The sequence below is a fragment of the Drosophila grimshawi genome, unplaced genomic scaffold, assembly GCF_018153295.1.
Source record: "Drosophila grimshawi isolate 15287-2541.00 unplaced genomic scaffold, ASM1815329v1 contig_44, whole genome shotgun sequence".
NCBI classification, from domain to species: domain Eukaryota; kingdom Metazoa; phylum Arthropoda; class Insecta; order Diptera; family Drosophilidae; genus Drosophila; species Drosophila grimshawi.
The window spans coordinates 12,456,237-12,470,118 of NW_025063240.1; the positions used below are offsets into that span (position 1 = coordinate 12,456,237).

At 42.0% G+C, this 13,882-nt stretch overlaps 1 protein-coding gene across 15 annotated transcripts in view; it reads right to left on the reverse strand.

Moving 5' to 3' along the window:
• Positions 1–13,882, reverse strand: part of LOC6558325 — an 87,611-nt gene that overhangs the window by 9,242 nt on the left and 64,487 nt on the right. For 7 of the 15 annotated variants that reach the window (XM_043215692.1, XM_043215691.1, XM_043215693.1 and 4 more), the window contains 11 exons: positions 12,779–12,930; positions 9,437–9,621; positions 5,657–5,827; positions 4,497–4,691; positions 4,278–4,386; positions 1,581–1,760; positions 1,366–1,503; positions 1,103–1,260; positions 675–1,043; positions 368–614; positions 25–280 (listed from right to left, as the gene is read on the reverse strand). In XM_043215692.1, the coding sequence (XP_043071627.1) occupies positions 25–280; positions 368–614; positions 675–1,043; positions 1,103–1,260; positions 1,366–1,503; positions 1,581–1,760; positions 4,278–4,386; positions 4,497–4,691; positions 5,657–5,827; positions 9,437–9,621; positions 12,779–12,930 (2,160 nt within the window). Of the gene's footprint in view, positions 1–24; positions 281–367; positions 615–674; positions 1,044–1,102; positions 1,504–1,580; positions 1,761–4,277; positions 4,387–4,496; positions 4,692–5,656; positions 5,828–9,436; positions 9,622–12,778; positions 12,931–13,882 lie in introns of all 15 variants that reach the window. The other 8 variants (XM_043215694.1, XM_043215685.1, XM_043215688.1 and 5 more) reach the window with 4 other exon arrangements.

Sequence of the window (13,882 nt, forward strand, 5' to 3'; positions counted from 1 at the left end):
TGCTTTGTGAGATTCGGGACTTACCTGAGCGTCAGGTGATTGGGCGTGCGGCCCAGGGTGGCCTTGGGCCTGATTGTGCCCTGCTGTGAGTCTTCTTCGCCCTCAGATTTGGTGCCCGGATCAATGCGTTCAATGTCGCTGCTGTGATGATGCAAATGCGGCTGCCTAATGGGAGGCGGCGGCGGCTCACGTGGATGTGGATGTGGATGCGGCGCCACCGATTGTTGCTGCAACTGTTGCTGTTGTTGTTGCTGCGGATCTATGGAGGAGTAAATGATTTCTTTATGGCATGAAGCGATGCAATGATAATTTTGGTTTAGTTTTGGCAAGTGATTTATAGCTGCTTCGGCTTCTCTTCTTAACTTACCTGTAACATCACCCAGCGTCTTGCTGCGACTGCGAAAGCCGCCCGGTTGCTGCTGCTGTTGTTGTTGTTGCTGCTGCAGCTGTTGTGTGTGTGCCGCATAGTGGACCACGCCCACGCTGGGCGGCAGATCATCGCCCTCCTGACTACCCGACAGATTGTCGTAGTCAATGTTCCCAGCCGAGTGGCGTTGTGATCCCGACTTCTTCTTTGGCTTGCCCAGCGTATGCGAACCATGAGCAATGGTGATCTGAGTAAATGAAACAATTGTTTAGTTGCTGACTGGAATTAGGATTCGTGGTTAGCTAACCTGCTGCTTGGGCCGCTCCAGCGTTTGTGAGTTGCCCGCATATCCACCCATTTGTGAGGACATACCCGAAACGGAACCAGAGCTGCCGCCAAAGTTCTTCATCGGAATTGACATATTCCGTACGCTCTCTCGTATTATCTGCCGTATGGTCTTGAGGAATGCATTGCGAAAATCGGCTGTGCTATTGGAGAGCACATAAACCTTCTCGGGACGGCGTTGCAGTTGAGAACGCAAGTGAATTAGCTCCCAGAGAAAATGCGAATCCATATCCTTGGCCGAGCTGGCACGCACCTGAACCTCGGTGACGGGTATTAATACCTGATAACGTATAATTTCCACCTCATTCGGTGCATTCTTGCTCGAAACGCCCTAAACGTATGCGGTTGTAGATGAAAAGAGATTTGCAGTTGCATCTTTCATTTACTTACCATTAACTTTTTCTTTTGACGCAAGCGCTCCTTGCAAAGGAAGACAACGGCCGATTTGAATACAAAGCACATGGCATGTAGCTCGAGACCCTTCTTGATCTTGCCCAGAAAATCGGAAATGTTCAGCCACTCGACGCCACCATAGTAGAGCAGATCGCCTGGGAATGCGCAGCATTGCGGGGGAGGGGGAGCATTTGGAGCATTTGCATTGGCATTGGCATTTGAAGCTTGTGTTGCTATTGAATGCTTTTGCTGTAACCCACCTGGACTCAAATCAATTGGCTGCTTGCATGACTTCTGATGCTGTCTGAATAGATGATCAAATATCGCGCCATATTCCTCATGGATGCGCTGCATTTCATTTATATGCTCCGCTACCTTTTCCATGCCCTTGAGTGCCTCTGTGACAGAGAAGGAAAGGAACAATATAAGTACAAGCTCTCCAAGATACAGGATACAGAAGACAATATTTGCTTACCGCACAGATGCATATGCTCATCGGCGCGCGAATCTGTTAGATTGCGCATTTGCTGAAGGAGCAACGGATATTTGAGTATACGCTGTATGGGCTTGATCAGATACGATTCCAGGGTGCTGCTGTGCTGCTGCTTGGGATTGCGTGATGCAAGGAACTCCTGCAGGGCATGATTACCCTCATCTGGAAAATAATTGAGATAATTGCAAAATTGAGACATTTGGCAAATGATTTGATTTCAATGCACGCTTCAATTCCCATTAATTGTAAAACCTTACGCACGACCGTGACAAGGCATAGTGGAATAGGTAAATTGGGGCATGGTGTTGCGTTCTGTCAGTTACAACGATAAGCAGTTACTGGGTTGTGTCTGCGGCAGGTTAGCGACGCCAACAAGAAAATGTCATTAACTTGTTCTTATTGTCAGAAGCTGAGAAGCTTTGATAAAGGCACCGTCAAAGCCTGTCTGTTGCACGGATTTGCGTTTAATGGCCAACCCCCCCACGCACCCCCCTTTTAGCTATGGTAGCGTTATTCGTACTCCTGCTTTTGGCTGCTGGCTGTCTGCTGCTTGTAACGAAGGCACTTAAGTGCACTTCTTGCTATAATTAATTATCCTTTCAACTTTTTGCATAAAATTGCATGCAACAGCCAAGCAGCAGAAACAGCAGCATCAGTTTGAGTGGCTGCCTCAACGTAAAGCTGTAACTTAAGTTGGCACAAGCTGCTTCTGAAGCTACAGCTTCTGCTCCTGCTCCTGTCCCCGCTTCTATTCCTGGTTTCTCCTGGTAGCAGTTTAGCCTGCCATTGATTACAAATATTGCAACGCTTTACGTGCTTTTGCTAACCGTCAGTTGCCTTGTTATGTAGTTGTTAAACACTTGCCACGCCTCAAATATCTCTTTTACTTTCTCTCTTTTTTTCTCTTCCTCATTGCATAATCATATTGTCAAGAAATATGCTGTGTTATTAAGTACACAGATTTTGGTCAGTCCGCCTTTCTTTTCAAGCTTATCTCTTTGTTTTCAAACAATTTTAATGAAAACTTGGCATTATTGCTATTTTATGCTGCATCTGAGCGTATTGGATTATTGATTGTGATATCAATTAAATTTTTATAAGTGGTAAACGAATTTGATAATAAGTTTCAATAATCTATCAATCTAATTATAGATAATATAGAAACAGTCCCCCATTTCTAACTGAAGAGCATTTTGCTTACTAAATATCTGAATAATTTTTATATCAAATTATTTGTTATTCTTTTAGCTGTTAAAAGCAATTTACTTAATGCAATTGAAGTGTTTGTAAACTGGAAATGTAAGCATAAGTCAAACTCTACACAGTTTATTAATCAACTCATACAGATTACCCAAGTACTTTGCAGATATGCCCTATATTTAGTAAAGGGTATTTACTATTCCACATTCCCACTGACAACTATGGCTTTTTGTTTGCTATTACTGTGCGTCTGCGTCTCATTTGTGTGCAACGCCTGTGTTTGCTCGAGTGTTTTTAAGCTGCCACTAAGTCTAATTTAATTATGACATGCTGTTGCCTAAGCCTGAATCACAGCCGACTCTCAACGCTGGAGTCTCTCTCTAGATTCTCGTCTCCAGTTTGCTAGTCCCGAGCCACAGCTGCTTTAAAAAGTGGCAACTTTGCTGCCTATTATGCGGCTCGTTGCCGGTGGCAACTGCGTGGCATAGTTTTTTTTTTTTTTGGCAGCGCCTGCTTGCCTATTTGCCTACTTGCAGGCGTGTCATAATTCTGCAAGTTTAATTAACAAAAGATACTTGACAGTTTGCTGCCACGGCATGAATACGAATATGCCACGCCTCCAGCACACCTCCACCCGCTGTGCCTGGGAATTGCGCGCATCTCATATCTTTCGCCACGTCTACACATTTGTGGCTGTAATTATTCATTTAACTTGCAAATCATGTGAGAAGGGGAGAGGCGATGGGAAAAGAGAAGCAACCACCTCTGACAACAATTGAAGCGCATAGTTTGCCAATTGTTCGTAACTTGTCGCTTGTTTGACTTTTACAACTTTCCCCAAACTCGCCCGCCATTTCCTCTCCAACAAACTTTAAACTCAAATAGACTTTGACGCTTCACGCTGATTGCAATAGTTGAGCTCACACCCGACACACTCACATGTCTCACACATCTATACATCTAGATACACAAATGACTCATAATATATGTATTTATGCATATGGCAAACACTTTTCTTTTGATTTGTCACACAACACGTCTATAAATTTGACTATGGCTTTAAATTTAAGTTTCCCCATATGCAAATTATTCCCTATGCGACCGAAAAGAATGCAGTGATTTTCTTTTTGTCGAAGCCCACTGGGCGTATGAGTAATCAAATGGTAATCTATGAAAGGGTTTGATGATTTCTCATATTTTTCAAATTGGAAAGCAGAATTATTGCTGAGAACAAACAATGGCCAAAATTGGACATCAGTTGAGCATTAACATATGAATGAGATTTTACATTTTATGTGAAAAACAAACCAAATTTGTGTGATTCTTTTTAACGAATTTTGGCAACAAAAAATATGTTGAAATCTCTTTCAAGCAAGCATTTTGTAATCATTTAAAACAAAGAACGATCTCAGCATATTAGTTGATTTTTAATCAATTTATTTACCACGATTTTAAAATGAATTTTGATGTGTTACTTACTTGGGTGTAAAACCTTTTGGGCCTTGCTGTGGCTGGCACAGAACGACGAGTAGAGCTTGAAGTGATTGACATAATAGAGAAAAGCGGAGCCAATTGCAAACAATACGTTCTGCAAAGACAAGAGGAAGAAGATAAGCACATCAAAACATATTAAATGAATAGAGATTTTTATTGAGCAGCCAAGTCACGCACTTGAAAGGCACTGATGCCAAAACTTACCCTAAACTGGCCGCAGTGCTCGAACTTATTGAATTCCGGCTCAAGTTCCAGCGCCTCTTCCAGATTTTGGAGGAACTGGCGCTGGAATGTAACAATCTCATGTATGTTACCAAAGAGCGCATTAATTTCCGCATTCGACAGAAATGTTTCGCGTTTCATGGGTTCCAGATAATGCTCCAGCAGATTGTTCAAGTGCTGCACAAGGAAATAATTCAGATATTGTTGGTGTTGTTGTTCAATAAATTCAAATTTGTTGACACATAAAAAATGAAAAATGAGAAAAAGAGAAAAAAAAATACACCAAAATGCATAAATTAAATTAAAAAATCAGAAGCAGACTACCAAAAAAAAATAAAAAAAAAAAACAAACCACCCAACTCCCAGTTGAGCTGAGCAGAGCTGAGCTGGTGACCGGTTCTCAGTTCTGGACAACTTTTTAGTTTGCCCGACAACAACGAAAAAAGAAAAACGAAGAAGCAAAAAGTAAATAAAAATATGGGCAAAAACTGTAGCATAGCCGCAGGCGCGCGCTTTCATTTGGAACAATACTTCCGGCCAGCGGATAGAGCGGGGCATCCGCGGTAGTCGCTGGCGGGAGGAAGGCAGGTCGGTACAGGGGGCTACAAGCAGAGATAAGGCTCGCCAACGTTGCCGCAGCGGCGCGGCGCTTTACATAATTTCTAAATTATAATAATTATTTGTATGCTTCCTGGCCAACTCGGGCGATTGCTCGACTGATGCGACTGTGGCTTAAAGCCAGGAAAAAAACACAGCCGCATGGTTAAGGGATTAAAATTTGCATTTTTAATTGCAAGCCAGGACTAATGAATGGAATGTGTAATGACTGCCAGGCAAGGCCAACCAGCCGAATAGTTTTCACCAGATTGCGAATGCTTAAATACCCTTGTGGATATAGTTATTTGATCTGGCTATAGGTATTATAAATGTTGTATTTTGATATATTTTGTGTATAACATTTTCATATTTTACTTGAAGACTAAATACAAATCAGCTTTGGAGCTTAAGGATACATACAAAAAACGTTGCAATGCTTGTAACAAAGTGGAAAATACCCTATGAAAAGAGTACACAACAATAGATGGCCAAGTGATTTAATAGATATATGTGTATATATATATATAGTTATGGGTAAAACTCACCTTAACGTATGTTCGCTCCGTGTCCACCAGTTCCATGATGACTTTGCGCAGTTTCTCGGCGTCGGTCAGCTGGCGCGACGGCGTCAGCGCTGTGGTCGAGACCGATGATGTGACTGAACCCGTGGGGCTCGATTTGCGCGTTTCCTGAGGTGAACGACAAAATCCGGTAACCTTAACAGGTCAGGGTTCGTTTGGGTTGGTTGGTTGGTAGATTGTGTTATGTTGTTGTGTTTGTTGTTGTTGTTGTTGTTGTAGTTGTTGTTGCATGACGAGGATCGTGAAACGAAACAAACGAAACGAAAACGAGCGAAGCGACCACAAAAAAGAGACACGAAAAATAAATGACAATAAACAAAAATGAAGTTAGCATGACAGAGATAGATAGACAGTGATAGTTAGAAAGGGGGCGTGGGGGGGGGGTCGAGTTGTGGCAAGAGGTTGGGTGGTGGTGCCTTTGGACTGGGTCAAACTGTTTGGCATGGGTCGCGCTCGGCTGGGTGGTTGGCTGACTGACTGAGTGGTTGGTGGTTGGGTGGTTTTTACTGTGCAACTCGCGGCAGCCACTTTAAACAGACAGACACATAAACGTGTAGCCCCAGCGACAACGACGACGACGACGACGACGACGGCGACAACGACGACGTCAGCTGCGGTTCTAAATGACTGTCACGTCCTTGTCGTAAGTCCAAGTTGGGGGCGTCGTTTTACTGTGTTGTTGTTCTTGTGTTTTGTCCTCGCCAATGTTGTTGCTGATGCTGTTGGTGTTGCTGTTTGTGTGCGGTTACAAGCACATTTGGCACTGACAGTTGACGCTTGACGGTTGACATAGAGGGTGTGTGCATACACCTACACTATTCAAACACACACACACACACAGCTTACCACACAACCGCATTTTGCATAAAGTGTAGAGGTGCGCAAATCTTCAGCCTTCTTATGTCACTTGCACAGTGGCTTTAGGTCTCTATCTCTCTCTCTCTCTCTCTCTGTCTCTCTCTCTCTCTTTCACACACTCTTTGCTTAGGTTTTGTTTTTAACTTCATATTATTATTCTTAACTGACTGTTTTTTTGGTTTTCTTTTTCTGTGTTGCTGCTAGTAGAAAGTGTTAAATGGCGCGTTGACCGGAAGTAAAATAAATTGACTTGGCCACGCCCAATCTTGCTGACAAAATATTGAACGAATTTGCATTGTAAATGCCTAAACAAATATTTTTATGCGCCCCAAACTGGGTTTCTGTGTGTCTATCTGGGTGTGTATTTGAGTGCTGTGCAATTTGCAAAAGGTCAGAGTTTAAATCAACAGAGCGGCAAACTGTAAACAGCAAACAGACAGAGACAGATATAGAGATGGTGCATAAGCCTTCCCCACTGTGCCTAACAGCGTTAAGAATGCGTTGGGCTTGGAAGACGCAGACCATCGATTGATGGTGTCAGCGTGATTAAAGTCAACGGCTTAAACTGGACACGGCTTTCAACTTTAAGATACCTGATATAAATGTACAGCTCAATGAGAATTCAAAAATGGAATGAGCTAAAAGCTAAAAGCTGAGAGCCATAATTGACAATACAAATGCAAATTTATATTTAACATAACTTGAAATCCATTTTTGTATTGCATTTTCTTGGCTCTGTTAGAAGTTCATGTTATGTATACATACATATATTTCTCAATTTACAGAAATCTAAATTTCAATTGCAAATTTCAATTTCTTTTTGCTAGCATCCTTTGTTGTTTGTTGGCAGCATCATTAATCAAATAAAAGTATGTTGCAAGTGCTGCCAGAGCACAAAATAAACAGCCTGAAGCTGCAAATGAACTTTAAGTGTAAATTATTTTATCGCTTTCGCCAGACTGTAAATTGAGCAAAATACACAGCGAATGATGTAACATCATGAAATATAGCTCTATTAACAGCCTGAAGCTACAATGTACATGTATTGTAGTTCCAAAATTATCGTTATCTTCTTTAGCAGCAAACAAAGTGCAGCTAATTTAAAGCAGCTTTCCAGACTCTCGATATATTGCTAAAGATTTTTCTCTCAAATATTTGTGTTGGAATATTCCTTGATGCACATTTTTCGTGACTGATAGTTTTGTCACGTTTTCATCTCTACACATACACATAAGCACAGCTGAAGACTTTGCCACGTAGTCGCAACAACAACAACAACAACAGCAACAATCTCATAAAATTTCAGTTGTCATTGTTCGTGCAACATTCAGATGTATTGTACTTGTAGTTGCTGTTGCCGTTGTTGTTCGCTGGCATTGTGAAAGACATTTCACTTTTATGCAGTTGCACTTTGTGTGTATTATTATTTCGTTCGTTTCGTTACTTGTTCTCTCTCTCTCTCTCTCTCTCTCTCTCTCTCTCTCTCTGGTGTAGTTTGTTCTTTGGCGCTGCTACTGTTGCTGTGCAGCTTGTTCTTGTCTACTTTTAACTGTTTTATTGTTCTGCATTTCTTTCAGTTGCAACGTCGTCGACGGCTGCGCCGCTGATTTGCATAAGCGGCGGCGTCAGTGGCGACAACGGCGGGGGCAGCAGCGACCCAAAACTAACAAAGAGTATGGTACATAGGGGGCAGGGGGGGTTCGGTTGGTGTTCGGTGTGGGTTTTAGTGCCAGGTGAGCGGCTGAGGCAGCTGAGGCGGCTTATGGGCCAGCTGCTGAGTGCCAACATTGTTGTTGCAGCAGCTCTCATTGTTTGTTGTTGTTGTCGGTTTTGCTGCTGCTGCTGGCGTCATGCCCCAAAGATGAAAAATTTGAAAATTTCTTGAAATTCTTTCTTGCTGCTGTGCGAAATGTCAACTTGAATTAAAAGGATTCTTATGTAACGCCCTGACTCTCCAGTTGCTGTCTCGCCTAGCAGTTGCATGTTGTGTTTTTTTCTGTGTGTGTGTGTGTGTGTGTGTGTGTGCTCGGCCTCAGTGTGTTTGTGTGTCACAGTGTTCAAGTATCATTAAATGAAGTGGGTTTCTGCCAGTTTCGAGCACACTTGGGTAAAGCATATCCAGAAACAAAGTGCATTCTGTGGCGTCTTTGGGTTTCCATCTCTTGTCCCTTGTCTGCTGTCTCCTATCATTCTCTCTCTGTCTGTCTGCCCAGCCTGTGGTTCATATTTGTTCTGTATATATATCCTTGATATTTTTATGCCTTTACATTTCTATTTGTGACGTTTATTGTTTGGTGACTTGCAAGCAACAAGACCCAATAGGCCAAATTTGTGAACCCGACATCTTGAGCGGCAACAACTGACAGACAACTGACAGCCACCTAACCGCCACCCATCCTGCAACCACCATCCACTTTACTAAGCTAACCCACTTGAAGAGGTCCTCTCATAGCGCTGGCAATTTCAATTTGTGCACATTTCAATCAGTAGTGCATATGCCCCAAGACCAAGACCAAATCCAAAACCTAACCTACAACCTAACACATTGCAACCAACCCCTATGCGTTGCTTGCTCGAGTTTGGCGCTCGTTTTAATAGTTTCCGTTTCCGCTCAGCGAGTTCAAAGCAATTGGAACTGACTTTGCCCGCTGCCAAGTGCTAAGTTCCGGGGTTTTTCTTCCTCTTTTTTTTTTTTTTTTGGATATCAGGTCTCGGGGCAAGGGTTATAATTTTTTTTTTTTTTGGGTTTGGGTGGACGGGTTTAACGTGTTTGCGTTTTGTTTCTTCTTGGTCATGTTTATATTATACATATATACAGACATTTATATATATGTTGATGTATATTTGGAGAAAGAAAAACAAGGAGTTGAGGCACTGGGTACTTACTTGCTCCGCGGTCTTCAGCAGGTTCTCAATTTCAAAGCTGCTGGTGCGCGATGTTGGCTTGGCCACGCCCAATCCTGAAATGACGCCGCCTGCGCCCACTGCCAATTGCGCCACTGTTGGCTCCACAAATGAGGGCGCCGGCGAGCTTTCCGCCTCCGGTGAGTACAAATCCTTGCCAGTGCCATCTAAAAAGTAGCGAAACAGAGAAAGACAAATAGACCAGAGAGAGAGAGAGATAGAGAGAGACAGAGAAAAGAGGTATGAGTTAAAGATAACACGTTAGTTATGTTTATTATTATTAGTTTTTGGCTGGCTCATAATTAGTTGCCAGTTTGCCGTTGGGCCTGCAGTTGTTGTAGGTGTTGCTGGTGTTGCGGGTGTTTTGCTTGTTGTTGCCACAGGACACAGGCAGCGCTTTAAAGTTCGATTAAGCATTTTATTTATGCTCTTACAGCTTGCTTGTTAATTTTAAATTCCATGTTTGCGCAATAAAAAACAGCAGGAATTTAATACTGGCGGAAATGGCAGCTAAAAAAGGAGAAAAATAAAAAAACAACAAAAACAACAGCCCAACCCAGCCTACTAGCACAAAGCTGAAAGTAATAACAACAAAAATACTGCTAGCAGCAGCCAAAAAAACAACAACGCCAAACAACAACAAAAACAGGCTGTAATGATTATTGCTGCGATGTGTTTGCCACAACGTCCACACATAGCATCAGCGCGGAAGGAGCAAGACATGTGGAATGGGCCATGAGCAGGGACCACACACACACACACACACACACACTCATGCACACATGTGCAAGCGCGGCAAAGATTTAACCAAAAAGAAAGAAATTTATGGCCCATACACATGGCTTGCATAAATATGTAAGCAGCACTGTATGACTATATACATATGTGGGTATATACACACACAGAGTGTGTCTGTATGTGTGTTTGCCAGTTTATGTAGTGGTAGTTTTTGGCAGCGCCAGGAAGCGTTTAAGAATCATGTCCTTGCATGCTGCTTCCCTGTTCCTGCCCCATGTCGCATGCAAATTGGTTACAACAAATTTTATGAGCATTTTGGTTCAAATTTGACACCACACAATTGCTATACATGCCTGTGTGTGTGTGTGTGTTTGAGTGTAAGATATTAAAATTGCCGCCTTATAAATTTGAAGTTGTGGTCTTCTTACAAATTGCACGTAGTCCTCCAGACAAAGCTAGACAACAAAAACAAAGACAACAACTACAACTGGGCTAATAACTTATAGACGTTATAAGTTCGATGTTCTGCGTTCTTTGTTGTTGTTGTTCTTGTTGTTGTTGTTGTTGTGTTATGGGTTGTTGTTGCTTAAGCGAGCCAGTCGAGAACGTGCCAAGCCAAATTTGTGCATTGCCCATAAAATCTAGAGTTTTAGTGGCTTTACTTAAACTATGATGATGGTTTTTGGGCTAGGGGCCATAAGTTTATGTGAAGCTGTTCTGCAAACGTGATGCTGTTAAAAATATCAAATGCAATTGGGCCAGGTGAAGATGAGACTTTTCTTTAAGACAACAATTGATGGCTTATCGAGATTAACTCGAAGCTAAGCAGTTCTTGAATAAGTTATATGCTGAGACTACAAATCTTGTATTATATAGTTGCTATATGAACAAAGTTTCGCAGCAAAAGAGAGAGATCTATATTATTAACTCCAAGAATAATTAAAGTTAATTTTAACTAATTTGGCACAGACCGGCGGCAGCACTAGCCTACAAAGTGAGAGTCTGTGTCTATAACAGCTCAATTATACTCAGCTGCTCCCCAAAATAAGTACGTTAACTTTTACCCAACATTAATTGCAATATAGAGTTACATACAATAATTAAAATTTGTTTCGAGTATGCAGCAATGCTGCTTGGTCGGCTCTCTTGATCAACTCATGTGTGAGTGAGTGTGTGTGTGTGTTGTGTGTCTGTGTGTGTGTCTGATGGGTTTTTCTTTCGCTTCGTGTTCCTCTTCTTCTTCATTTTCTTTATGTTCTTTGACTTGTCTGATAGCAGTGTCCAGCAAATTGTGCATTTAATAAGCTAAAAGTTCTTCAACATCAAGTTGCATGCTCTTGCTGCCCCTCCGCTGCACAAGTCCTTTTCTCTGTTTAATTGGCAAAGTGAAATGTAATCCAGTACTGGTACCCACTCTTTCATCGGGTCTATCTCTCAGTCATGTTGAATGGCATACGCTTTCTGTTGCATATGCCGCCATATCCATAACCATATATGCCACAAATGTCCGTTCATCACAATGAGTGTGCGTATATGTGCACCAAAATGGGGAATATAGTACAAAATACGCAGCACACACACTCACACACACACACACACACATACACACCCAATACATATGCCAGTTGCATGCGAGTCGTTTAATTTTTGCAACATTTTTTTTCAACATTTTTTTTTATAGTTTTTTTGTTCGGTTCCTTTTATTGTGTGTGTGTATTTTACTTTAATTCTTTTTTAGTTTGCTGTGCTTTTTAATTGTTTGCCGCATAAAAATGTTTCATTTTGTGTGGTATAAAAATACACACACGCACACACACATCTGTTGTTCGCATTGTTGTTGTTGTTTTCAGCGTTTGTTGGTTTTTAATTGTTTTGTGTTCTTAGCCACTTCGGCTTTTTGAGTGCAGTGCAGCGTGTGCTTGGGTGGGTGGGTGTGTGTGTGAGTGTGTGTGTGTGTGTGAGTGCAGTTTGTAATCCTGTAATTATGTAGTTGTTACTGAAAAACGAGACGACAGCGTGTGGCAAGCAGGCACGGTGCCACACACACACAGTAAACCTCATCTGATGACTGCTCTCTTTCTGTCTCTTTCTCACTGTCGTTCTCTCTCGGTTAGCACGCTACTTATTGATGTAATTGTTGTGTCGGTTGTTGCATGTTGTATGAAGCACTTGCAACGTGCATTAAACGAAAAATATAAATTACTTTAATGAACTTTACAAATTCGCATGCGCGCCCGGAAATGCGCTTCACATTTCCGCTGCTACATCCAAGCATAGACACTCGCAGACACACACACACACCCACACCCACACACACACACAGAATAGAGAGACCGCACCTTAACCACAACAACAACAAGAAGCAGAATAACCTACAAACGAGCACAACTGCTGTGATTAGTATGCTTCTGTTGTAGCCGTTGATGAATGTTGTGTTGCGGCTTTTAAAATGTTGAAAAACGCCAAAAATGCCACACATATACACACAGACAATTTTTGGTTTTGGTTTTACAGAGATCTTTTTGGTAGCTAAGCCAAAAGTATTTCGAGATTTTGTTTCATTTGGGAGCGGAGGTATATACTTACTCCAACCGGGTGCTGGCACAATCAAACCAGTTATCATCTCCTCACTCATCACTGGAGGATCTGTGGGCGGCGGCGGGCACACCAGGGAATCAATCATATCATCTGTTACACGCATGATACCCACTAGATCTGGCGGCTCGGTACGCGAAGAGCTATAAAAAAAAGGACAAAAGTTTTAAGCAACTTTTTTATTTTTATTTTTTGCATAGAAATTAACATAAATTTTATTAGATTTGATTTTTTGGTTCGGTTCAGTTTTGGGTTTGCCTGCCTTTTAAAAGCAAACACCTGGCTGACCTTTTTCTATGTCAGTGGCAAAAGATGCGGAAAAATGCTCTCCAACGTGCATAATTTGAATGGGATTTACATTGAGCTAGAGCTGGGTGGGGTGCTGATTGGTGGTCGGTGGGAATGGAATGGGTTACAGTTTGTTGCCTCGCAAACGCTTAGCACAAAAGCCACAGCGGCCATAAAGAGCAGCTAATTAGGCTATCAAAATGCCTGGTCCTGAGCCTGAGCTGTAGCCGGAGACTGCGCCCGTAGCAGGGTCGCAGCAGCCAAACGGAACAAGTGTTCAAACCCTCCAGTTCCCTTATCCTAGTCTAACCTATGCTGCCCAAACCCGCACTGCGGCTTCAGTTTTGTTGCTTTTGACTTTGGCATGAAAAACGAAATATTGAAAAAATGCAAAATTGTTAGTCGCTGCCAATTTTTCGTACTAAATTTCACATTTTTGATTTGTTGCGAAACAAAGTTTGTTAGTGTGTGTGTGTGTGTGTGAATATTTTTATTTGCTAGCCTCAGCACTTTTTGGCACAGCTATTGGCCAGCTTCATCAAAAATTTGCAAAAGCTACTCGAACGTTGACATTTTTTGTATGCTTTTAATTTTTTTGTTTGTTTATTTTTGAAAGTTTGATGTGTGCGGTATTCAATATTAAACTCGGCTATGGCTTTAGAATTTTGGGGCCTTTACAGTTATAAAATATTGTGCATATGTTTGCGAAGCACAAATTGGTATCTTTTGCACAATATCTACACATAGGTCAGTAACTATTGAGTGTGCTCGAAAGCCATTATTAAATACTCAGCACAGAATGTCTTC